Here is a 27,847-nt window from a genome sequence, read left to right as displayed (position 1 = left end):
TTATATGTCTCATTACATTATATTTTGTTTTCGCACATCCGCAAAAATGGAACTCGAGACGTGGCGTTTTGAATATCGTTTGTATCCCTAGCAACACGTGAAAAGAACTAGGGGAGCGCACCCCTCGCATGTGAAGATCAAAGCTAAAACGAAATAAGGGACGACTCTGGCGTTTTCGCAATGCTTTCGTAATGCTTTCGCAATACTTTCGTTTGCCATTTCTCGACTCTTAAAAAGAGTTTTACGAATAAAACTTTTTCGCGATTTTTATAAAGACAAATTATTGTCGCAGTGAAATGTATAGAAAATATCTTTAATTTAATAAATTAAAAATTTGTAATTAAATAATTGTAATAAAAAATTGAAAACGAAGAAAAGAGCTAACAAATATGAAAGTTTGACCATAAATTTTTTCGCGATATTTTTTTCGCTTAATATTAACTGACATACGAATGTACATAACAGAATAATAATTAGAGTTGCACAAAACTCAAGACAAGACAATATTTGTAAAAAAAAACCAAATGGTGTTAAAAATTTTCGAAAATTTAAATCTTGTCTTGGTCTTGCATATTTTAGCTTTTTTAAAAATCAATAATATTGACAAGATCAATAATCTTTTAGTCTCGGTATTATCTTGATAACTAATTGAAAATTTTGTCTTGATCTTGTCTCGAGTTTCAAGAAAGAAAACAAGGCAAAATCAAGACTTAAACTTAATATCTTGCAGCTCTATAATAGCAACAAAAGAACTTACGGGTTCCATCGAAACGAGTCGCGATGGTATCCAAGAAAGTATTCTGTGGAGCGAGGAGGCCCTTCCTGACCGGCATTGAGGCCACCCCACCGCGCTGTTAAGCGCACGAACCTGCGAATATATAAATTAAATTGTAGGGAAATTATTCATGAAAATAGCATTAGGATGTACCAAGATGTGAGAAGCACTGTGAGAGACACGACTCGAGACGATTCGCGTGCGCGAATCTCGAGCAAAATTCCTACGTTGCACGTGGATTGAATTTTATTCTCGAGTGCATAACAACGTATTTTACAGAAATATAGGATCTACATTGAAGAATTCCGCAAGTCAACATCAATCGAGGCTCTCCATTTTGCCAGACAAAGTGCCATTGTAAAGCGAGCATTTCCGATTCGATACGATAAAATATTTTCTGGAACTAATCCAATCGTTTCTATTTTCCGAGTAGCCGAGAAATCATTGACCGTTCGCAAATAACCGGGTTATACTATTGCGTCTTGATCTATCTCTGAAATATATATGCAAATTAGGCATGCTCGTTATTATATGCCTCACGGCATTCATCTATTTAATGAATGAATTATGAATTCAATGAAAAGGAAGAAACTATCTATCCTTATATTCAAAGCAAATTAATTTTATATAAAATCATGTCATCACTTGAAATAAATGTTTTTAATGATTTATATATATTTATTTATATTTATATTTATTTATATTTATTTATATATTTATTGATTTATATTTATTTATATATTTATATATTTATTGATTTATATATTTATATATTTATTATTTATATATTCCATTTAGTAAATCATATATATATTATATATATATATATAGAAAATATATATATATGATTTACTAAATGGAATATATGAATAATAAATATATAAATATATAAATCAATAAATATATAAATATATAAATAAATATATATATATATATATATATATATATACGTATACAAAAAATACATATATGACTTACTAAATGGACAAGTTTTATTGCTGCAAATATATGATGTAATTATTGTCGCAATTTTGAATGTTTTGAATATACATAAGTCAACGTGTGAAATGTCGTAAAAATCATAACACTGCGTAATAAATATTTATGAATGGCTATCGATAAAATTCTCATATTATTTGTCAACATAACAGAAATTTTATGTAATCTCAGTGCTCCGTATGCTCACCTAGTATAAATTATTCCAAACTCGTGCGCTGTATATATACGATGCTCTTTAATGCTTCCAGAATGGATGGAGTCCCGTATGGGTTTTACAATTTTTCAATGCCTTCAACGCGAAAATGTGCGATACAGATTTTTCCTTTTTAGCGTTAAAAAAAATCGTTTGCATTTTTTTACCAAAATTTTTATCCTTTCAGAAGAATGGATTCAACTATATACATTGAACAAAATCTCTCTCTTGAATATATAAAAAATAAAAAATAACAAAATATGAAAATACAAATATATCTCAGCACACAATGAAGAAATAATTTACGTTAATTTATTAACATTTGTAAAAATCGGAATTTAATAATCGCGCGAAAGTCAATTACTATAAAAATATTTTTGGGCAATTATGTTCAACATTTCATCACAAGGCGAGAAAATCGCATGTTTGACGGTTTATCAACTCCATATATTGAAGTAATTATATTACAATAATTACTTACATATGCTGAATCAATTAAAATGGATTAATGCATAGTTATGAGAAATCAATCTGATATTCAATTACATAAATTCCGCACAAGATAGATTGTGTTAAATAGACAATACTAATTATTTAATTATTCATTCATAATTATTATTTAATGTAAATAAAAACTGTTCACGAAACTCAACATTTCCCGTATACGGAAAAATATAAAAAATTCTAATTTAAAAAATCCTTCATTTAAGAAAAATAATAATATTCTCGAACAGTAATGTTCAAGGGAATTATTGTGAAAATAATTAAAAGGAATTTAATCTATTTAAATAGCTCTTATATAAAATAATGCTCCTCTATATTACGCTATATATATATAATAAATAATATATGCTGAAGTAATCTACGCTGTATATAATATCTATAATAAAATAATGTGATACAATATTATTCGTTTTTTCACTTTGGAAGCTTGTTTTTACCAACAGGTTGTTTATTGACTTGCGATGAAAGATTAAAATTCTTTTCAAAAATTACGATACTTTTGTTATTAATGGAAACTTGCATTATATTTATAATTAATGAATTATATCATATATAATTAATGAATTATAATATCGTGTTAATTAATCGTAATATTATTTGAAAGAATTATTACTCATTAAACAAGAGATTATTTTTTTGCATCTTTATACTTGTGGATGCTCCCTGAACATGTTCCAATTTCCTATGGCAGCTATATTTCTGCGCGTGTACGTGTATAATCTCGGTATTCTTTCGCAACGCGTATAATTACAGGATGGCCCCGTTGGGGCTTCTCTTCTCTTGGATAATACCGACCTTGTCGAGAAAGCGGGGCTTCCGCTCACTGTTCGAGCATCTTCGAGCCACCAGCACCGTTTTACTATATCACACTCGATGTCCTCTGGCTCGCTGCGAAATTAAGGGATGATCTCGCGCACGTCCGTCAGTTCGATGCACTCACAAGATGCAGCACCCTTTCGACACCGACCCGATGACACAAGTACAGCTCGGGATACACACCGGCCGCGCGAATCGTACGCTAGCGATCGCGTAACTGACCGAGTCGAGAGGGAGAGATTCCGTCTCTATCCTGATGGCCCGGGCTCCTGGCTGACTTGCGCCCCTCGCACCTCGAAGCGCAACATGTGGTAAACCGTGGGTAGGTAACCGACACACTATGTCCTATGTATAAGTGAAAGCGCGAACGTGTGTGCATTTCCAATAAGTGTGCACCCCTCTCTCGAGACGCTTACAGGGTTGCGCGCGCGCGCGCGAGCACATCATCCCTTTTTATACGCGCGTGTGTGTGTTCTGGTAAATCTGATACAGTCATTACTCGAGCTGGAAATTGGAGATTTTAAGTTTTTTTCGGTTCGAGTAATTTTTTTAAGTTCATCGAACGTTTCCCCTTTTATCTATGGATCGATGATCCGCGTCCGGAGAGACACGTGCGATTTTATCTCGTGACGTAATAGTACACGTCTATTAATGTTCGTACATGAACAGTGTTTGCTGTAGATAATTTCAAAATTATCTAAATAAAGATAAAAATCCGTAAATTTATCTTAGATGAGATAAAGATGATTTTGCTTTTACTTAATCTAGATGAAAGATGAGATAATTATTGCGATAATCTGGATAATTATCTAGATATTTTTGTTTATTTTAGAAGACTATAAATATTTGTAAAAAATGTGACGCAGATTATAAATAGGATATTAAAATCATAAACACATATTTTTTCCTAAAGAATATTTAAATAATAGCAAAAAGGTATATAAATGATATGATAAATATTTATTTATTAATTTATATTTATAATATATTTATAATATATTAATAATATAATAACAATATATTTATAATATATATTTATAATATATTAATAATAATAATAACATATATTTTAGATATTTTAGATAGATTTTAAGAAGTTTGCCTGGAAAACTTTTTTACATAATAAAAACGTCATCTTATTGTTAGACAATTTTTAGATAAGATGACATATATTCTTTATCTAAGCTAAAAATAAGGATACTTTGTATTTCTTCATCTACTTAAAGATAAAGATGATCCATTTCTTTATCTAGATGATTATCTAGATAATTTTATCTAGATATCAGCAAACACTGCAACTATCATTTAAACACAACAACTGCAACTATCATTTAAACACAACAACAGCAACACTGCAACTATCATTTAAACAAATAGATATGATTTAATTTGTGTATAAATTAAAAGGAATCGCAACTTTCTCAGGAAAATCCAAATATTGAATTTCTCGATTGAAAAGATCAGCACGGCTTATCATCCGGTTAAAATAAAACCGCGTGACACTGATAAATTACTAGGGGGATATTTTCTTTAGCACAACTTAAGATGACACATCCATTCGCGCAATGTTCATCTGATCAAACATTATCGCTCATTTTATAAAGGAACACGTGCTACGTGTCAAATATATTTTTCGTTTTACTTCGTTTGGTATTTTAACGGTACAAGCATTTTTCCGACAATTTAACGCCTGGCTTACTTTATTTTTCAAAGTCGAAACGAGTTGGGGAATGTACTTTTCTGCAAAGGAAAAAAAATCAAACTTTTCATGCATTTTTTTCGCCGTGAAAAGAAGAAAAATAATTGAATCTTTGATTCTATTGTGCATAATTCAATTTAGAATAATCTTGACTGTAAAAATAATATTCAGCAGAGGTACATCGACTTTTTCGTGAATAGGAAGGCGTCCATTCGCTGCGCCGCACCGCATCGAGGTCTATATTGAATAAAGCGTTGCTGCAGGTCAGTTTGATGGTATTGTATAACGTGCTCATACCGAGAAGAGGGTCGATGACTGTATTCGCGTGCTAGTCCATCATGAACAGGCCGCGCAATCTACAAACGTTCTCGATATAGATCTTGGTCGCAAAAAAGTTCACAGGGCGGACTCGATTTTACCCCGCGACTCGGTTATTTTAAATCCCAATATATATATATATATATATCCCTCTCTTAAATAAGATCGAAATTGGATACTGCATTAGAAGGCTGATTAAAGTGAAATCTTATTACTAGAGATATATAAAAATGCCGTTTTTTTTTCAAATAGAAAACGAACATTGAAAAGAAACAAATCTAATTTTTTTTCATTATTTTTTAATATAATATTATTTCTCTCTATACTTTTTATTAATGTAATATAAAGGGAAAAAGAGAAATTAAAAAATAAAATTCTTATACTTTTATATATGATCTTTTCTTTTAATTTTATGAATTAATGAGAAATTTTGCAAATTATATCAGATACGATATATTCGAGCAATTTTTCGTTAGATGCACAACAAAAATTTTTATTATTTAATAAAATTAATCTGAATTATATCGTGTTTGGTACCATTTTTATCATAAAAATCTCATTAATCTGTTAAAATTACTTTCGAAAAAAATAAATTAAAAATATAAGTAAATTTAGTGTATTCATTATATTAAAATAGTGCCTAAGATATATAAATTTAAAAATTATATCTGCACTTCTATAATAAAGAGAAATTATTCAAGTTTTGATTTGTTTTTGACAACCTAATTAATAATTACACAACTATATACCCAATTGGAATGCGATCTACATTTGAAATAGCGATGGTTAATTCAAATTTATCATCTAAAAAATCAAAAATAAAATGAAAATTTAATTTGCAATAAAAAATCGAAGTATAGGAATATTGGAAAAACAAAATTGAAAAAAATGACTTGTATTTTTTAAAATAAAAAACTGTTTTATGGAAAAAAACATTTTGTATATTGCACAATATATTTTAATTATTAAATCAAGTTATAGCAAAATTTCACCTGAGATATAGCATTAAAAGTTCATGATACACGTATTTAAAATATTTAAAACTCTGTAGATATATTTTCATTGATGGGAAAAGCAAATGCTCAAAATATATACACGGTAAAAAACATTTTGTATTTCTGTTAAAATTTTTTCGTATAAAAAATTTTCTGTTAAATTTTTAACATATTCTTATATTAATGTAACATATTATCATTGCGTTATTTTGACATTTCTGCGTTGAGTTAATATTCACCGTTTCTAAGAATTACAACACAATTAATATGTAAATGCACGAATTTTTGATGAAATATGTTATATGTTAAAATGAACAGATAAGTTGTGTTATTTTTCTCTCTATAACAGTTTCCATATGTTAAATCGACATATCTGTTTTGTTATTTATCATAAAAATATAAGAATAACATTTTCTTTTAATTAAATTTAACATTATAAATATGTTAATTTAACATAAATTTTATTTCCAGATAAAGTTTAAGTGTCACACTTTTGTGTTAATTTTTAAACATATTACTTGTGTTATTTATTTACATACTTGCCTTCTGTTAAATTAACATTAAAATTAGAGTGGATAAATTGGGACATGTAAAATATGTTAAATTTAACACAAAATTTTTTACTGTGTACATCTAAGTGGATTAAAATATTCGCTGATGTCGGGAACAAAATCGAGAAACATTCAGATTAATCAAGAACGATGGCAATCGGTAGTGTCGTTACTCCGAGAAATAGATGTTTATCTGTCAGGTCGTCGGTTTCAAAGATGATGCATCGCCGAGCGCCGTCAGACGATACGTCAAATTGAATTTTTACGAAGCAACCGGCCACGCTCGACTACACAACCCCGCTAGTCTAAGAATACCACCTTCGGCTACATCGCGATTACAAAGCTGCGACCTAATTTTAAAAGCTGCGTTTCCGTCATGCCGCCAAAGCAAGGTATATCGGCGCACGTCTTTCGCAAAGTACTTTGCAAAAGGATTACGCTTGAAAGCGATAAAGCAAACACCTGTAGTAATTTTATTTCGTCTTTTATCTCACTTGTTATTTCGATACAATTCATGCTTGTACAATCTTTAATGTCTTTAAAGGAGGCATTACGACAAATCAAAAAGTTTTGCAATGCGATATAAAATATCGACTCGATTTAAATTAAAATCGTGCTCTCATGTTAACATTTTTTTTCATCACACTTTTCATATCTGTAACAGCTTAAAGATTCGTTTAACGCGAGATTGCACGTGGCACGTTTCCAATTAGTTTGTTCTGTGATGTGGCTTTAATTTAAAAAAAAAATCCTTACAACAAATATTTATCAAACGAATATCCGGCGCGAGAAGCAACAGAAAAAAAATTATATAAAATTCTCTAAAAAATGTAAGAGGCTCCTCAGAGTGTCAGTGAATTATCTGAACGATATAACAGCGTGTTACGAAGCCGCCAAGGGTCCATATAATCGATATTCTCTATCACTTCGAGAGGACGTCTGTAGATAGATACGAAGGTGAAAACGAGAAAGCCGGGGATGAAAAATGGGACAGGAAACATAGCATGCTCGCTTTAACATTGAGAGGATAAAAAGTCATTGGTTGCGATGTTAACGAGTTTCATCTTTTACGACTTGTTCGCAATTTTAATTGTCCCTTCTGTCTTCTTTTATACGACCACTTCTCACCTGCCCCTACCCCTCTCTCTCTCTCTCGCAATATATTTAATAAATCTTTTGTCCTTATATACTTTTTCACAGTTTTTAATCGCTAGCCATCTTTCTGGGTCAATAATTTTATCTGTCAATTTGCCTCGATTATATATTATTAATATATTATTGATTATAATTAATAAAATATACGTGCTTATGCCGAAGAGAAGACAAAATTTACCGTCAATTGCTCGTAATTTTTTTAAATGGAATATTTTTTAGCTAAGAAAGTTGTTTCCGTGAAACAAATTTCTTTTAAACACAAGATTTTTCCGTACGGTAGGTATCGTAAATTTTAAACCGGTAATGCGAACAAATACGCCGGAACTTTATACATTATTCATGAACTAAAATAGAAAGATAAAGGAAGAAGCAATAAAAGGCTGCGTAAAATCTTGGAGAATAGAGCTGTGGCCACATAAAATCGTCGACAATCGCATCGGTTGTTCATAGATTTGACAGGAAAATAAATCAAAGGACGTGTTTCCACGAGTAACAGCGTAAAGCAGAGATTTCTCTGTACACGTAATTATGCAAGTAATCATCGGACGATGCGCTTGCATTCCGAGAGAATGAATATATATTTAGATTCCATTAAAATTAGCGGTGGCAACGCGAAATAGATTAGTTTAACGAATTAAGCTAGATGTATGCGTAGCATTTCGTGCCGCCCGGATGACAGATAACAAAATTAGGCGCTAGTTAACGCGAACGGATCATAAGAGTATTACACGAACGGCCATATAAAAATTTAAAAAAATAATACGAAAAAGCAAAAGACATTTGACCAACATATAAACTATTCATAGACTTATAGACTATTTATAGACTCATAATGACACATAATTTCGGTAAAGATGGGCAATCTGTCGTGAATAAATGATATAGAGCAGGTAAAAATAACTCCATAGTTTCCTACGAAATTGTTCCTACGTATCTAATAACGCTAATTGTAAAATGAATCAATTTTTTTTATATTTCTTATCTCTCTTCGTTATCGTAGTTCTTCGTAAAGTAGAGCTCTCTGTAAAGTAGCGCTACAGATAATCCGTATAACATCGTTCACCGTCAGTCTTTATCTTCGTTAGCGCAAAAGTCATCGATACTGCTATCGTGGGTGTAGGGTTGTGCCGTAGATTTCAAAATTACATGGACTTCTTTCATGTAAACATGTAAATTACATAGACTCTTTTTGTGTAAATATATACAACTAAAACTATACAAACTATTATTAAATTAAATGTTATACAATTTAAAAAAAGGAATATAATAAAATAATATAATATATTATTTTCTTTTTTTATCAAGGTGAAATTCAATTTGTCAATTCTTTTATTCATATATTTTTCATCGCTAAAATATATTAATATATTATTATATTATTTTCTTTTTTTATCAGTAAATAATAAATAAAATTCTGTTCTTCATCGATTCTTTTATTCATATGTTTTTCGTAGCGCTAAAATATCAAAAGAAGAAAAATGTGCCATTATATAATATTTAAACTATTATATTTAAACGTAAACGAAACATCTTGGATAAGCCATATTTCGTAGATTGCTCATTGACGACACGTTAAACGTAGTTTACATGCGCGTATTTACGCGTACACACATAGATGGGCTATTATAGTTTACAGATAAATGCCCAACCCTGCGTGTGTGCCCGATCTCGAAACCGTGTTACGCGAAGAGCGGCCGCGGCGTCCTTAATATCGCCGCCCCGTTCCACCTGACGTATAGACGTACGTTCGCCAGCAAATGGTGCCAGGTGCAACGACTGGCCGACGGACAGGACGACATTAAACGCCGGTCGGCTGCATTGCCGCATTGCCGATGTCGTGTCGGCACCAAGCGGGGTACATACACTTGCCTCTACCCCCTTCCCCCGTCTCCCTCTCTCGTGCACCCTCGCATCCCCAGCACCGGCAGGCCACCGACTTTCTGAACCTTAAGGGGTGGACGACTTATCGACCTGATACCACCAGTCAGGCCTACCACCCTTAATCCCCGTGTACTTTGCACAATCACGTATTGTGGTCCGATCAGTATTCGAGATATATCCTTCTCCCTGTGTCTATTCTTGGTCATCCTCTTTAGACCATCGAGCAAATACTCCTTCGATATTTGTTCAAATCGCGTTTGAAATAAGAAGCTATATAAACATTATATCGAGAGATTTACAATCGCTCTCTTGGATAAAAAATTGTCGAAGCATTGCGTTAGATTAATCGCAAAATCGAGCGAAAACAGGAGAGAAGATTGTTAGGAGAGATCCCATACAGCACAGAAAATTGCAGCAATATTGCGGCAATATTGCAATGTTACAATTAATAATATTGCTGCAATATTCTGTGCTGTATGGGATTTTTCCCAATCACAGCTAAAAGCATTAATTCTAGGTTCAATATCGTTCAAAATTTATTGCAAAAATGCAGTTTTATTATTAATTTATAATTTATCAGACGCACATATATATGCAGTAATTTGTAAATAAATATAACGAATTATAACCCATCCCATATAGCACAGAAAATTGTAGCAATATTGCGGCAATATTGCAATGTTACAATATTAATAATATTGCTGCAATATTCTGTGCTGTATGAGATAGTTGATTTTTCGCAATCACAGCTAAAAGCATCAATTCTAGGTTCAATCGTTCAAAATTTATTGAAAAAATGCAATTTTATTATTAATTTATAATTTATCAGGCGCACATATATATGCAGTAATTTGTAAATAAATATAACGAATTATAACTCATCCCATATAGCACAGAAAATTGTAGCAATTTGTAAATAAATATAGGGGAGACCAGGGACAAAAGTAACGACGTCATGTAAGTAACAAGCTTCGTAATAAACTACACAATATGTTGAATAATTTGTACTATATAGTCAAACGCGTACGCCCCAATTCTGTTCCTTTTCAGCTAATTATTGTAGAAACAATCACGCCGGTTGCACATGCAGGAATATAATTAGTGTATTTGCATTATTTATCTAAGTATTTCTTGTTTTAATTTTTTGTATCTATGCCTAATAAAGTGTATTATTTGCCGGTTGTATTCTTCTAAAATGTATTCATAAGTTTTTATAGTTGATTTGGCTAAGTCTTGCATATTTAGGTTATAATACTTTTATTCTAAAAAATGTTTTTGGGGACAAAAGTAACATAACACTTTGTAGACGAAAGTAACATGTTTCAATACTAAAATATAAGGGCTGGTCCCATAATGACTGTAGGGCGATTCTTATTACGTATGCCATAATTGTGATTCAGAATAGATAACAATCTCTTTTGTATAAGTAGTTATCATACAATTTTTACATTATTATTTAGAAATAAACTATTATTTAAACTTAAAAAAGTACAAAACTGGTGTGATATTAAGTATAATTATTTTATGCAGGGAAAGTTACTTTTTAAAAGTAACTCTTTACCGTTACTCGTTACCGAGTAAAAAAAGTAACTCGTTTCCGTTAGTTACTTATTTTTAAAAGTAACTAGTTACCGTTACCGTTACTTCAAAAGTAACGAATCGTTACTTTTCCCATTTTTTACTTTCAATATTAAAACAAGATAGAATTAAATAAAAAATTTACTTTGGTAATATTTTTTATTAAAATATTAATAACTCTTATAGAAGTCCAGAACTGCCGTTAAAACTAAGGAAAATCATCAGCATGACACTTTTCACTAAGTGTCGTGCCGATCAAGAACATTAAAAATTCATTAATTTTTGGAATATCGATCTGAAATTACATATATAGGCTGAACTATTCTCTGAGGAAATTCTTACTATAAATAATAATATTCAACATGTTTTGGTATTTTAGAGAGAAGAGTGTCGTGCTAGATTCGCAAAGTTAGCACATTTTTTCGATTTCGAGTTTTTAATATAAAGAATGCGAAACTTTTTTAAATTTTTATCAGAAACTGTAAAACTATGAAAAGTGCTATCAGAACTCCTAGCATTTTTTTGAAATTCGTAGAGTGTCGTGCCAGCTTCACAGACACCTCTTAAAGCAATAAATTTCATCCGAAGTATTATCGAATTTCATATGAATGTCAGTCGATGACTAAAAATTGAATATGACAAAAATACGATATTATAAGTATTTTCAAAATATGAAAAGTAACGGTAAAAGTAACTGTTAAAATCGTTATTAAAACAATGTAACTACATTACCAGTTCGTTACTAAAAAAAAGTAACTATAAGTAACGATAATGGCGTTACAAGTAACGCGTTATTTCCCAACCCTGTTTTTATGATATTACTTATAATTATTTTGCTTAACGAGGATTATTTCTTTTAAGTTTTTCAAAGATGATAAAAATAAATATTTATTTTATTTTTTATTTTAATATAATACAAAAAAAAAATTTATAATAAAAGTTATCTTGCTTAATAGAAGATTATAATAAAAGTTGCCTTAAATTGAAAAAAGTTATATTTATTTTATTTTCCCGAAAATAAGAACTGGTACTTTTATCCCCAGACTCTATGTTACATCCTCTATGTTTTCATCCCAGACCTCCAGGACAAAATTAATCAACGTACTTGCGAAAAACTATAATAACTTTAAATATTTATCATTTGAAATAAATATAGATATAATAATAGATATAATAAAAAATAAAAACATGTAGATATAATAATAGAGCAATAAATGGAGTTTTTTAACATATAATCTTTTTTTATATCTCTAACGATAATTAATTAGTGACCTATAATATAAAAAAATGTTACTTTTGTCCGGTCTCCCCTAACGAATTATAACCCATCCCATATAGCACAGACCATTGTTGTTACATTGCAGTAATATTGCGGCAATATTGCGATGTTGCTGCAATGTTACAACAATATTAATAATATTGCTGCTATATTCTGTGCTGTATAGAAAAAGATTAATTCATTATCATGGCGTTATCATGTGAATGAATTATCGTCACGTGAAACATAACAAAGGCTGTTTGTTAAATCTTGAAAATTGCCTTTTTTATGCCGATTCCCGCTATCACTGCATGGGTTGTCTAATTAAAATAAATCCGCATTGATGACAACGATAAATCTGATAGGATTGCGATCGCACGAAATTAGAGCATTCGCGTGGGTGGCCGAATCTCTCTCTCTCTCTCTCTCTTTTTCTCTCCTGATGGGACCGTCAATAAGAATAATACGGGAGAAGTACACAGCGATGCGGCGAAAGAGATACATAGGTACAATGCGGAGTTTAACGACCTTACAACCCTCCGCAAGTAGCGGGATCGATGGTCTCGAACTCTCATCCGTGGCTCGGCCAGGTTTCCACCGCGTAGGCCGCGTCCTACTTTTCGATCACACACGTTTCGCCCCGTTGTTGCCCTACGATCCTGCTTTTCACGTCGTGTCACAGCTTTGCACGACCCGACAACCACCCCCTGATGTCTCGCAAATACATCGTCATCATGACGTACGATCGACATATTTTCCACTTATTCTTTAAATCGACTTCATTCGAAAAACCGATTCACTCCTGATATCAGAGATTAATATCTTCGCACAGTGATAATTTTAAGAAATGTAATAATTATCTATAATTTATAAGCACAGTATCTGTATAAAATATTGGTAAAATCAATTTGGAATCAATTATAAATAAATATACATATTGTGCAAAGATGAAAAATATTTAATCTAAAATTTTAAAATCATATTTAATATTTTTTTTAAATAATATAATTAACGATTAATTTAGAGAGCGAAGAGACATCTTGCCTGTAAAAACATTTTATTTATTTTATCCTTGTTATACATATCATTACAGGATTATATTGTTTAAATGTCTTGTCGATTTATGTGGATTGCTCACCAGAACAAAAATCATTAAGCGCAATATATAATATTGACATATTTTCCATTTATTTTTTAAATCGACTTCATTCGAAAAACCGATTCCTGATATCAAAGATTAATATCTTCGTACAGTGATAATTTTAAGAAATGTAATAATTATCTATAATTTATAAGCACAGTATCTGTATAAGATTGGAAAAATCAATTTTTAGAATCAATTATAAATAAATATACATATTGTGCAAAGCTGAAAAAATTATTTATTCTAAAATTTTTAAATCATATTTAATATTTTTTTAAAATAATATAATTAACGATTAATTTAGAGAGCGAAGAGACATCTTGCCTGTAAAAACATTTTATTTATTTCATCCTTTTGTTATATTAATACAGGATTATATTATTTAAATATCTTGTTGATTTATGTGGATTGCTCACCAGAGCAAAAATCCTTAAGCGCAGTATATAATATAGAAATAGAACATATTAAGAGCGCAGATATGTAAATATTTCGTCGTACCTCTCTCAATTACCTGATCGAAATAATTTATATGTACATTTATATTAATTACAAAGTATCAATATATAATATATAAAATTGATAAACTTTTTAATTTTGCGACATATTCCGTTGAATTACAAATTTTGTTTTAAATAGATGACTTTCGATAATATAATGACTTAGATAATTAGAGTTAGGCACCAAAAATTTTTTCTGCGCCACATAATTAACAATTATCGAAACAGAACCGTATTTTTATCACCATATACATATATATCTTTTGACAAGCGTTTGTTGCAATCTGTATATTCATATATATGCTTTATAAAGCACTTTGTATTACATGAACTAAATATACTTTTACATAAATGCACATGATACAATTTCAATTAAAATTATATATAATTCTATCATAAAGTATCTGCAACTTATCTCTATTTATTCTTGATTTCATCAAGCATTATCTGCATAAAAATCACATATATTGTACGGCAGTAATATTCAACAGGCATGAAAAGAGAATTTATATTCTTTTCCTGAAATCGATTCAGTGACAATTCAAGCTGTAATTTTAAAGATTCCGATTAAAAATATCTCACACATCGCCACTATCAATATAACTCAACAATCATTTTTCGAGATTTGTTATACATTTTATATATTAAGCAAAAATTTAATAAACTGATTTAAATTACTTTTAATGCTATATTTACTACTAATATATGTCAATTATTTAAAGATATATTAACAATTTTGATTCATCCTATTTTCTTAATTATTTAATCTTCTCTAATACTAGAAAATTATTCCCCCATCTAAGCAATTTTAATACTAATCCTGAAACTACTAGCTTTATATATGTAATCACAATTATGCATAATTAATCTCGTATTATATCTAAATCTACATATCGAGGTCAAATATTAAATCATTTTTAAATTCCAATTGAACTGCATCCTTCGTGGCATTATTTGAAGCATCGACTTGAACATCTTCGGTAAATTTTTCCTCGAAATTAGATTTACTACGCTGATGCAAAGAATGTTTATCATCCGTTTTTGATTTCGCAATTTCGATATTAGCGGTTCTTTGTTGTTGAGACTGTTTGTCTCGAGCAAGTATAGGTTTCACAATTTCCGAAGTTTCTTCGTTTGGCGAACGTTTGTAATGTGTTTTGTATTTGTCTCGTTCTTCGGTTTCAGAATTCTCACTTTCGCTCATTCGACGATCATGCGCGCGTTTCTTATTTCGCAATTTACGTTGATTCTTCTTTCTCTGTCCAAGAATACTTGAATTGGACCTAAAAAAATTATAATTAAATTGAATGAGAGTTTATTAATATAATTTTTAATCAAAAAGAAATAACAGGGTGTCTACTCAAATCAATCTTGTAAAAAAATTCTCTGAAAATTCCCCGATCTTTCAAGTTTGTTTAAAATATTTGTTAGAAAATCTTAAGTTAATTTAAAATTCCAATATGCGAGAATATTTATTTAAAATTCTATTAAAGAGAATATTTCAGAAGACATAACTTCCCTAACAGCACACATGTCCGAAAGATGTCCAAAGGATATCCATAGGAGATCGGGATATCCTATGGATATCCTTTGGACATCTTTCGGACATGTGTGCTGTTAGGGTTGTAAGATAATTTTTTCAGTTGCGTAATATTTTTCATTTTATCACGAAAAACTATAATAAAGTACTTACATATTCAATATTTTGTTAAAATATATAAATATGACTAGATATTTACATTTTAAACGCATTTATAATTGGCTTGCCGACTATTTACATTATTAGAAATTTTTTTGGGAAAATTCCCCGAGTTCCAATAAAATTCTGAGAATTCCCTGATTTTTCCAGATATAAGAGAAATTCTGAAAATTTCATATGTTTCATGTTTTCCGGGGAGTAGACATCCTGGATAATTGTTGATTTCTTTGCATTATAATACCTGTATAATTGTCGTGATACTACGTCATTAAATCGTACAGTCTTTTTTAAACTGGAACAATCCGATTCAGAATTAACATCGTGTGTGAAATCATAATGATAATCCGTGCACGATGCAGGAAGGCTATTTTCGTCGGCACTTGACTCGGACATGGAACGCGAGAAATCACGGATACGACGTGACTTTAATATCCCTTTCGAGGATCTCACACTACTATTACTACTTGCCAATTCATCTCCGCTGCTTTCCGAGACTGATCTAGCTTTTTCGATTGTATGCATTTTCTTTTGCTGTTGTTTTATCATTTTTACGTTTTCCTGCTCTTCGTCATCATCAGAATCCTGCTGATTTGAACGAATATCTATAACAATGCTATCACCTTCCGGCTGTACAGAAAATTGTCTCTCCATCTGTTCATCATCCGTACAAGCCTGTACAAAATCATAATAATGATTTATTAATGTAAACTATCTTATATACAGGGTGGCCCCGAACGTTCCAGCCAGACTTGGAGATCTTATAGGAAATTTAATTCTGAACAAAAAACTTCCTATAAACATGGGTCGAAAAATGCTTCCTTAAGAAGTAATCGCTCAAAAACATCTGATGAAGGAAGAGCAAAAGGTGAAAAGAAAATGAAATAAAAAGAAATGAAACTAAATTTCTTAAAGAAAACGATAAAAATAAAAATCTTTTTCTTTTATGAAAATAAAATAAAAATTAGTTAAAAAAAAATTATTTTATTTTCATAAAAGAAAAAGATTTTTATTTTTTATTTTTATCGTTTTTTTCAAGAAATTTATTTAGTTTCATTTTCTTTTTATTTCATTTTCTTTTCACCTTTTGCTCTTCCTTCATCAGAAATTTTTGAGCTATAACTTCTTAAGGAAGCATTTTTCGACCCATGTTTATAGAAAATTTTTTGTTCAGAATTAAATTTCCTGTAAGATCTCAAAGTCTGGCTGGAACGTTCGGGGCCACCCTGTATTTACAAATATATGTTTAATGTATTTTATATTAATGTATTTTAATTAATGTATTTTAATTAATTAATATAAAATATATTAATGTATTTTATATTACCATTAATTCCTTGAACTTGTTTGTAAATGAAGCTGTAGTAGGGAGATCCTTTGCTTCCATAAATTCCATGTCCACACCAACAAAATATTGTGTTACATTCTCAATATTCCGCACCGTTATGCTAAACACGACATTATTGTCCCATGGTTCAATTGAAAGTGTTTCTGGTTCAATACAACCATCTTCTATCTTAAGACATAATGAATAATATTGTGCAAAAAAACCAGCACCTATAGATGTCAATAAGATATGTATCCCTGCGTTATTATCTAAAATTTTGTGACATATTTCATCAGGATTGACATTTTTTACATTTATCGTAACAGCTAACTGATTATTGTAAATATTACAAGAGTATGGAGGAAAATTGTATTTAATATTAGGATTCATAAATGCATCGATAATTTCTGTCACATTACATGTCCGTAACGCAGTATCTTCACTTTTATCTATATCACTCGTTTCTTCAAATTCTAAATTTTTAGACAGGTTTTCATATTCCTTCACTAACTCTATTTTAGGTAAATCGTTTTCATCATCTTTAGATGCTATCGGTACAGGACTACTCTGATCACTATCAACTCCGCTGTCTGGCCTATCTATGCTATCCATTGTTGTTATCGAGGGTCGAATGACTGGTAAAGTCACAATTAATTTCTTATACTTTGCATCAAATTTAGCATTTCCATTATCTCCATCTACAGGATACGGTAACGGAAGTTCCAGCAGATACTTTGCAGGCTTCTCACTTTTCAAGGTAAGAGACTGTTCATGTATATCGAGTGTCGAGTCACTAGCACTTTTCAATAAAGGCAGATCAATAGTAAGCACAAATTTTTTTGGAATTGTAGCATACATCTTTGCATCTTTACTTAAAACAAAATCTTCCATTTCTACATCAAACTGATGCTTTACAGAAAATTTAGGAATAACATATTTCTCATCCATGGATTCACTCTGCTTGTTCTTGTAATAAGTAGTAACTGGTGGAGCACGCTGCGCTTTTTCCTCTCTCCCTTTTAACTGACTCTCGCGACTTTCGTCGTAGCTTGACATTAGCTTCTGATAGATTTCTGGCTCTATATCCAGCGGCTCCTTTGGCGGCTCCTTCGATGGTTTCCTGATCACTGTGGGATGAGTTATTCCTTTGAAGCTGATCTTGGGAAACTTGAGATTCTTCCTGTCCAATTTCACCTAACAAAAACCCACAAAAATAACAATATGTTATTTTATTATTTTATATGTATTTTATATGTATTTTGTTATTTTATAATTTTATATGTATTTTATATGTATTTTATATTTATATTATTTTATATTATTTATATTATTTATATATTTTATATGTATTTTATATGTATTTTATATGTTACTTTATAATTTTATATGCATAACAATATGTTATTGGAAAAAAAAAATGTGACGCGCTGTATCTTAAGTGAGTATAAACCTTAAAGTTATTTTCCACACCATCCATCGCTGTGTTATTGACGATCTCGCGGAATCGGGCATTTTTGGACGCCAGGTAAATGGTATCCGGGTGAAAAACCACGTCGAATACCGTGCATCGCACGTTTTTCTTGTCGAAGTCATCGCGTGGCGGTATCAACGTATACGGAATGGACCACTGCAGACCGCGGTGGCCTTGCTCGTAGGAGGGCTGACTGGTGGGCCGACCGACGACCGTGTTCTTGCTGATGTTGAGGAAACACTTCCTGTCACCGTTCACGCTGGTCTTTATGACGTAACCGGGCTCGGGGTTGACAAACGTCACATCAACGCCTCGTTCCTTCTCGAGCTGCGCGATCTCCCTCTCGTAGATCCTCTTGTTATCCGGATCGGACACCTCCTCCGCGTACTCGATTAGCAATTTGCGGAATTCCTCCTTCTTCAGGCACTCGGTTATGTTGTCCAATTCCTCGCGCGACACTTCCAAATCCTCCCAATCCTTCTTCCGCGACTCGTATACATCCATCTTACCCGTTGCTCTCGTGTTTACAAATATAGACCCATCCGTAGATAGGTAGGTAGAGGGATCACCAAGAGCGTGTAAACACGTGGACAGCAGGCGCCACCGCACCGGCCGGTCTCCGCACCGGCTGTGACGTTTGACAGCCGCGGCGCGGCGTCTTTTGAACGCGCGATACGTCAAACGTCAAACGGTCGAACGGGTGTATCTCCGCTTTCGTTCCATCGTGGATTAACCAGTTCACTGGTACATTCGAGATCAACGTTTGTCGAAACTGGTGAGAGCAAATAAATTCGTATTTTACGCGAAAGTTTATTTATAAGGGGTTTTTTGCGTTGCTGCTGAAGAATCCAGGTCGAAATTTCAAAATTCAAAATGGCGAATCCAATATGGTGGACTAATCTTATTTCATTATGGAGAAGATCAAATTCGATATGTTCGCATTTTTTGAGGCTCTTATGATGAATCTATTATAGACAAAATTGCAAAATTTAAACTGGCAGATCCAATATGGCGCACTGAGAAAAAAATCTGGTTACATTAATTAGAATTCTGGTAGATTCAATCAGTATACAGTAAAAAATTTTGTGTTAAATTTAACATATTTCGCATGTCCCAATTTATCCACTCTAATTTTAATGTGAATTTATCCACTCTAAGTTTAATTTAACAGAAGGCAAATATGTAAATAAATAACATAAGTAATATGTTTAAAAATTAACACAAAAATATAACACTTAAACTTTATCTGGAAATAAAATTTATGTTAAATTAACGTATTTATAATGTTAAATTTAATTAAAAGAAAATGTTATTCTTACATTTTTATGATAAATAACAGAAGAGATATGTCGATTTAACATATGGAAACTGTTATAGAGAGAAAAATAACACAATTTATCTGTTAATTTTAACATATAACATATGTTGTATATAACATATGACAATATATGTAATATAACATATAACATATTTCATCAAAAATTCGTACATTTCCATATTAATTGTGTTGTTTTAACTCTTAGAAACGGTGAATACTAACTCAACGCAGAAATGTCAAAATAACGCAACGATAATATATTACATTAACATAAGAGTATGTTAAAAATTTAACACAAAAATTTTTACACGAGAAAATTTTAACAGAAATACAAAATGTTTTTTAACATGTATGTCTGTTGGAAAATGGACAAACCAAAATTCTTGTAGGAATTACCAAATGAATCTGATTAATTTCTTCCTGTTAAATTTATTAAATTTTCTGGTTAATAATACTAAACTCGCCAGCAAGTCGTCTAAAATTTTTTTTGTTTAATCTCAAAAGTCTGTTTAATATTCTGAATTCCAACAAGATTATTGGATAAATTCAATCCAAATTATTGAATAAATTATTTTAAATTCAGTTAGTTAGAAATTAAACTGATAAACAGTGTACTGAAAAAAAATCTGATTGCATTAATTAGAATTCTGATAGATTCAACCAGTATGTTTGTTGGAAAATGGACAGAATTCTTGTAGGAATTACCAGATGAATCTGATCAATTTCTTCCTGTTAAATTTACCAAATTTTCTGGTTAATAATACTAAACTCGCCAGCATCAAGGCGTCTAAAATTTTTTTCCATTTAATCTCAAAAGTCTGTTTATTATTCTGAATTTCAACAAAATTATTAGATAAATTCAATCCAGATTATTGAATAAATTATTTTAAATTCAGTTTGTTAGAAATTAAACTGATAAACAGTAATGCAAGAAGAGAATGCAGTTCAAACACGCACAATCAGAGAGCTAGCGTCCTCTTTCTGACACTACTGTTCGTAAGAGAAAAAAAATATACTTTGGATTTAATATTAATACTAGTTCTTTATATACATTTTATGGCAAATATTGAATACGAGTTAAGTTAAGAGTGACTCGCCGCCTAGCAAGCAAAGAAATTAATGTAGCAAGAAATTTTATAGATCCAACCAGAAAATACTAACCAAATCCTTAAAATAGTAAAATCTATTAAACGTTCTAGTTATAAAAATCGAGTCTTATCATGATAACTAGAAATTCTTGTTTGATTTACCCAAAATGCCTTCAATCATATATGTCTTGTTGGTACAATCAAACGATTTTTCTCAGTGCGGTTTCTAGTGATTAATTTTGATATTGCATTATTGAAATATATCATACTCGGTACGTTTTTTGATCGCAAATAACAGATTAGTTCAAGACATTCAAACTTGAACATATCGAATTTGAATCTCCTCTAATGGAATAACAAATATAATAATAGAATAACAAAATTAATTCACCATACTAAATCCGTCATGATTTGAATTTTAAAATTTCGATCCCAAATTTGTCATTAGCGACCCGAAAAATATGGATGTATGTAAGTTTTGTGCAAATTCGTTGAAAATTGGCAAAGTTATTCATAGTGGACATATTTGGACCATTACCAGTTGTGGCTTTTTTTTGGCCACATATGGGCCATTACCAGTGAACTGGTGAAGGATGTTTTGTACCTATTTTCAAAATATTGAGAATTTAATGAAAATTTTACAGAATGTCCTTACATATATTTAGAATCTTCAGTACAATTTTTATTCGATTCACTAAAGCGTTCACAAGTTATAAGGATTTTAATTTGCACCGAATTAACATGTGTTCTTATAAAAAACGTATAACCACGTCGATTCAAATGACAAAAACACATGGAAATAATATTCAGAATTTGTTTAAAATTTACAAAAGTTTAGATACAGGGGAAATATTTAGTCAAATAATATTATACAAGTATTAACTGGTTAAAAATATATTAAATATAATTTAATGAAGTTAGCCATGTATCTGTCACAAGGCGAAATTTTCTGCCAAAAGTTAATCATTTCGATGAACAAAATTCGGAATATTTCAGTAAAAACGCAATAAATATTAAAAAATACATCTCTGCACTGTAGCTAAGATTAAATTGTAATATTCCACACAATTTCTCAAATAATACTCATTTCTCACAACACTCAAAATATACCAAGTGAATATTCGTCAATATTGATTTTCAGCTACTTTTTGCTGGAATTGTACAATACAAAACATCCTTAAACAAGGATCACTACACTAAAAAAGTCACCGAATAAGCAATTTTATGGTGCAATTGTTAGGACATATCTGTGCGCAATTGAATCTTTAAGATGTAGAAATAAAAATGTCAAGCTCCGTTTTTTTTCAGATAGTTGTTATTTCCTGACCTTTCGTCGAGACACTCGATTATTCTCAAGACTCGAAACTGTGGCACGTAAGATATTTCAATGATATTTATAATATATACATTGTTCAATGTTAGAATGAAAAGGATATTTCTAGACATTAGTTGTAGACGAGCCAAGGCGTTTATACAAATACGTGTTGGAAAGTGAAATGTTGCGTTTCACCCGATCGGTGGGGGTCGTAGGCTACAACGAAGATGTGGGGATCATGCAGTTTGCGGAGAGCCTGACCCACTAACATTCTCCTCAGTTACTCGGCAGAGTCAGTACTTACTCTTAATCTCAATTGATCTACCGGTTTTTTTTTTCGAAAAGAAAAAAAATGTCCACAAATAAAATTATATCGTAAATAAGATACGACGTATTAATAAAAATATTTGTAATATTTGTTATATATTATAATATTCGTCTTAATAAAAATAATCGATTAAAAATTAAAAAATGCGTCGGAAACGCGGTTTTCTGTTTTTGCTTCCAATGTGTCTGACAATGGTTTTTATCGCTTTAAACGCGAGGTCGTCTGTGGATCTGCTTGAACTCTCGAGTGTCACTGAAAAACGTAGCTCATTCAAAAAACGTCACGAAGAATCACGTGTCGATGATCGATGGATCGCTCGCAGCCAGGTGAAATTACACAATATCGATTAAAATCAAATCGCCGATTGCGAATCGCGTTCAATTTTTCAATTTATTTCAATAAAATAAAAATATATAAATAAAATAAAAATATAAAATAAAAATATAAATAAAAATAAAATAAAAATGTAATAGAAATATAATACAAATAAAATGAAAATAAAATAAAAATATAAATAAAATTTGCAAAAATTTGCTAAAATTTTGCAGACTTTTATTAAGAAAATATTTAATCTTCAAAGACTAGAATACGTATAATACCAAATTAAGGCGCGCATTAGAGAATGTCTCTTGCTTTAATTTGCATCTAATTATTGAGCGCTTCAAAGCAGCGAATGCATCTTTCTCAGCAACGTATATTAAGAATGATTTGTGTTTACGTAATACATGGAGAATGCATTCTCCGCGAGTTTAAACACGATGCAACAGAAACCCATCTCCTACTCGATCATCATAAAATCGAACATCGCGTATAATTAATTATAAATAATTATTTTTATATCTTTCACCTAAAAACAAGAAATAAAATGTTAAAAAATTCTTTTACGTTGCAAGAGATAAAATGTTAAAAAATTCTTTTACGTTGCAAAATATAACATTTGTATAAAATAATGATTTACATGATTATATTTTAATTATATCTCAAACAGACACGTCGATATGTCACACCTTCCCTCGCCGAATTGGGTGACATTCCGTATAAATACAAACACGTTCTTATGCTGACACGCATACCTGGTACAGGCGCCGAATTGATGGTACTGATTCTTCAACGTTTACAAGGATATAACGCTTTTAAACATATACGTCTACCAACGAGTGATTACGGATTTTTATCGGCTTTACAACAGGTTAGCTCTCTTTCTTTCTATCCTTGGAAAAAATTTCCAAATTTTAGTAATTTATTCTTGTTGATATTTTTAACAAATCTTTTAATTAAAAAAAATTAATTAAAAAAAATTTTTTCTTTATAATTAATTTGATAAAATTTGCAAGTAAAAATGCAAATCAATTTGTTTCTATTATAATAATAAGAATGTCCTTAATTTCGCAGGAATTATTAGTGGAAGAAGTTATAAATATCATCAGACAAGAAGCTATTCCCTTAACTTTCGATGGAGACGTAAAATTTCTAAATTTTTCGGCATTTGGACGTCAAGGACCTACTTTTATATCTTTAGTGAGAGACCCTTTGGATCCACGAATTTGGCAATGGTATAATTATAATTTTTCATTCTTAAAAATTGTTTATTTTTTTTTAGGAAAAAAAAAGAGAGAAATGTATTAAAGGCGCCAGAATATTACATTGAAATAACGATATTACTTTGGTGTGATTCTAATACAGGAAAGGAAAAGAGAGCATGCTTTATCACGGAGCTATATCACATTTTTGTGGACAGGAACCGCGCTGCATGTAAGTATATTCTTGTTGATTTTTTTAAATAAACGTCATTGCACAAATTTTACATAATATATTGCATTTCTCTGTTAATTTATTTAAATGTTGATTAAGAAAAATGAGTATTTTTGCGAAAAAATACGATAGATATTAACTGTTATTGATTTTTATGTTATATATGTTGTTTCTCTCCAGGGAACGAAATAACACGTGGGCGTTAGAACGCGCTAAAGCAAATGTTATTCGATGGTATCCCGTTGTTGGCATATTGGATTATATGGAGGAATCGCTGAATGCGTTCGCAACCGAGTTTCCCTATTTTTTTAATGGTGCTATTAATATCTATAATCAATTTCGTAAGTATATTTGTGTAAATATCTTTAATATCGATTTTTATTTTTCTAACTATGATAATTTTCTAACTATTATAATATTCTATTGCATCTATTGTAATATTTTTATCGAAATAAAATTGTCTTTATTTTTACCATTACATTATATTATTTCGTTATATTATTTCGTATATTATTTCTTACATACAGGATCTAAAGAGACTCTACCCACTTTGGTAACTTTAAAACTACGAATTAAAGATGCATCCTTGAGAAGAGTTCTTGCGCAAGAAGTGGAATTTTATCAATGGTTAAAATCTCGACTTCTCAACAAAACTTTTAACAACGACGATTGAATACTGCAGTAGAGCCCAGTAAAATCGATTGCAATCGTAATGTAAAATTGGAGAGGTCAAATATTGCCTTTATTATGAAAAGTTTTCTATAATAATACGCAGGATAAATATTCTTTTTTCTTACATGGCCTAATATGAATAGTGAGATAGCAATGCTGAGGAACATTACGAGCATACAGATTTACATAAAATAGACGAAAAATCATAATGTAGTATATATATTTAATTACTATATATATTTAATTACTAATTAAGTCAATCAGTTCTAATCAAAATGGGCATTCATCCCTTCAACTATAATAGTTTACGTCTATACGTATAAACAATGTTTAACACCATCTATATCAATAATGAATAAAAATAACTTCTTTGTTACATCACTTGTAAATAGAATAATTAAAACTTAAAAGTTTTATATGTATATTTTATAATTTTAAATTATTTTAATAAATTTATTTTATATATTATCCGATTAAAAAAAAAATAAAAATAATTTCTTATTATAAGAAAAATGTTCAGAACCTGGTTATTCTTTGTGACAATAAATGAAACAGTAAATTTGTTTAGAAACTGTTTCATAAATCTTCTCAGTTGATCGAGAAATAGGATTTCAAATCTTAAATATTTTATTTTGGCCAATATCCTGATAAGGAAAGGAAGATGAACCATATCGCATATAATCATAAAATGATGTATCTCATGATTTAAACGCGAGATCCTTCATACGAGAAATAGTATGAGAGTAAGAATATAAAGTAAAATGGAACACATTTCTGAGTATTATTTCAGTCGTCATATTAAAAATTTGTCAGATTTTTTTACATCCTATAAAGAGAAATATGCTTGTCCTTTTATAACGAACACCATAAACGAACATAATAAAAATAAACTAAGATAAAGTTTAAATTCTCTGTGAGCAGTATTTGCTGTAGATAATTTCAAAATTATTTAGATAAAGATAAAGATCAAAATCTTTCAAAATTATCTAGATAAAGATAAAGATAAAAATCTGTAAATTTAACTTAGATGAGAGAATAAAAGATGATTTTGCTTTTACTTAATCTAGATGAAAGATGAGATAATTATTGTGATAATCTAGATAATTATCTAGATATTTTTGTTTATTTTAGAAGACTATAAATATTTGTAAAAAATGTGACGCAGATTATAAATGGGATATTAAAATCATAAACACATATTTTTTCTCTTTTCCTAAAGAATATTTAAATAATAGCAAAAAGGTATATAAATGATGTGATAAATATTTATTTATTAATTTATATTTATAATATATTTATAATATATTAATAATATAATAATAATATATTTATAATATATTAATAATAATAATATAAAAAATATATTTTAGATATTTTAGATGGATTTTTAGAAGCTTGCCTGGAAAACTTTTTTGCATAATGAAAACGTCATCTTAGACAATTTTTAGATAAGATGACATATATTTTTCATCTAAGATAAAAATAAAGATACTTTGTATTCTTTATCTAGTTAAAGATAAAGATAATCCATTTATTTATCTAGATGATTATCTAGATAATTTTATCTAGATACCAGCAAACACTGTCTATGAGAAAAAGAAGGGTTTTTTCTTTTTCTTTATTACATTTAAAATGCATTGTTACCGACGTTCTTTTTTGGCGCGAACTGTGATCGAGACGCCTCTGATTTTAAAATACAACTAACGAACTACGTAGCCATTCTACAAAATCTCTCAGTGGGTAACACTAAGACAAGATATGTACCCAGCAAATTCTTTGCAAATTATATACAAAATAAATTTTCATAAAAATACATAAAGATCGTTTAGACACGCTAATAAATCGTGTCAATAATATATTTGCAATCATATCAATATATTTGCAAAACATTAATAACAAATAGATGCACTATAGTTACTATATGTAAAATTAAAATATTAGATTCCTGATTTGTAATCATGCTGAATCTATTTGATTTTTTGTTGCCTTTATCAATTTACTATTTTTACAAGATATTGTTTGTATTCTTATATAAGATGTAAAAAAAAATTATATATTTTCACATTTATTAGTATATCTTTTAAAAATTATTTCTATATCGAAATATCAGCACAATGCTTAGAATTGATAGTTTATAACAATATATTTTATCGCATTAGAGATGTATTTTTAAAAATATCACAGAAAATTGATCAAAAAGTGTTATTGAAAATGATATATAGTATACTATCGAAAAGAGAGAAATAATATAAATATAGATATTGAAAAAAAGGTATAAATAGAATAGAATTCACCTCAGTCGATGCAATTGCTTTCACAAATATGTATTTAAAATTTTTTATTCAAAAGAAAAATAAAACTTGATGACCAGATTTACCGAACGGTAAACTTGTGAGATTATTAAAAAATCTTTTTATGCCAATCTATAAGTTTAATAGTCATTGAATAAATACAGAAGCGTACAAAGAAATGTTTTACGTACATATCGTCCCCGTTCTTTTTCTTTTCTTTCTCATT

At 30.1% G+C, this 27,847-nt stretch overlaps 3 protein-coding genes across 4 annotated transcripts in view; 1 reads left to right on the top strand and 2 right to left on the bottom strand.

The window, feature by feature from the left end:
• The window catches only part of LOC105258066 (potassium voltage-gated channel subfamily H member 8), a 47,916-nt gene extending 44,449 nt beyond the window's left edge, over positions 1–3,467 (bottom strand). The window contains exons 1-2 of the mRNA XM_011269126.2: positions 3,267–3,467; positions 758–868 (exon numbers count right to left, since the gene is read on the bottom strand). Of these exons, the coding sequence (XP_011267428.1) occupies positions 758–833 (76 nt within the window). The 5' untranslated portion in view covers positions 834–868; positions 3,267–3,467. The remainder of the gene's footprint in view (positions 1–757; positions 869–3,266) is intronic.
• An 11,617-nt stretch (positions 3,468–15,084) lies between these two features.
• On the bottom strand, positions 15,085–19,445 carry LOC105258064 (protein kintoun). 2 transcript variants are annotated; one of them, XM_020029629.2, is made up of 4 exons: positions 18,837–19,441; positions 17,387–18,580; positions 16,304–16,734; positions 15,085–15,646 (listed from the first exon to the last, which is right to left on the bottom strand). In XM_020029629.2, the coding sequence occupies exons 1-4, from the start codon at positions 19,359–19,361 to the stop codon at positions 15,250–15,252; spliced, it is 2,547 nt and encodes an 848-aa protein (XP_019885188.1). In that variant the 5' UTR covers positions 19,362–19,441; the 3' UTR covers positions 15,085–15,249. The 2 variants fall into 2 exon arrangements, with proteins under 2 accessions (XP_019885188.1, XP_025266723.1); XM_025410938.1 differs by having other exon boundaries at positions 15,433–15,646; positions 16,531–16,734; positions 18,837–19,445.
• A 3,604-nt stretch (positions 19,446–23,049) lies between these two features.
• LOC105258063 (uronyl 2-sulfotransferase) lies at positions 23,050–25,524 on the top strand. The gene is made up of 6 exons (XM_011269123.3): positions 23,050–23,232; positions 23,895–24,095; positions 24,299–24,459; positions 24,590–24,658; positions 24,839–24,999; positions 25,186–25,524. The coding sequence occupies exons 1-6, from the start codon at positions 23,050–23,052 to the stop codon at positions 25,329–25,331; spliced, it is 921 nt and encodes a 306-aa protein (XP_011267425.3). The 3' UTR covers positions 25,332–25,524.
• The last annotated feature ends 2,323 nt before the right edge of the window (positions 25,525–27,847 follow it).

The sequence above is a fragment of the Camponotus floridanus genome, unplaced genomic scaffold (assembly GCF_003227725.1).
Source record: "Camponotus floridanus strain SB8 unplaced genomic scaffold, Cflo_v7.5 scaffold36, whole genome shotgun sequence".
Lineage (NCBI taxonomy): Eukaryota > Metazoa > Arthropoda > Insecta > Hymenoptera > Formicidae > Camponotus > Camponotus floridanus.
Note: the sequence above shows the minus strand (reverse complement) of the source record. Positions and strands in the feature narration are given on the sequence as shown.

Coding starts and splice junctions, on each gene's coding strand:
- LOC105258064 (XM_020029629.2), bottom strand. CDS start 19,361: ATGGATGTATACGAGTCGCGGAAGAAGGATTGGGAGGATTTGGAAGTG. Junction 18,581..18,836: donor GTGTGGAAAATAACTTTAAG/GTTTATACTCAC, acceptor GGTTTTTGTTAG/GTGAAATTGGACAGGAAGAA. Junction 15,647..16,303: donor GTATCACGACAATTATACAG/GTATTATAATGC, acceptor TAATTTTTTTAG/GTCCAATTCAAGTATTCTTG.
- LOC105258063 (XM_011269123.3), top strand. CDS start 23,050: ATGCGTCGGAAACGCGGTTTTCTGTTTTTGCTTCCAATGTGTCTGACA. Junction 24,460..24,589: donor GATCCACGAATTTGGCAATG/GTATAATTATAA, acceptor ATTCTAATACAG/GAAAGGAAAAGAGAGCATGC. Junction 24,659..24,838: donor GGACAGGAACCGCGCTGCAT/GTAAGTATATTC, acceptor GTTTCTCTCCAG/GGAACGAAATAACACGTGGG.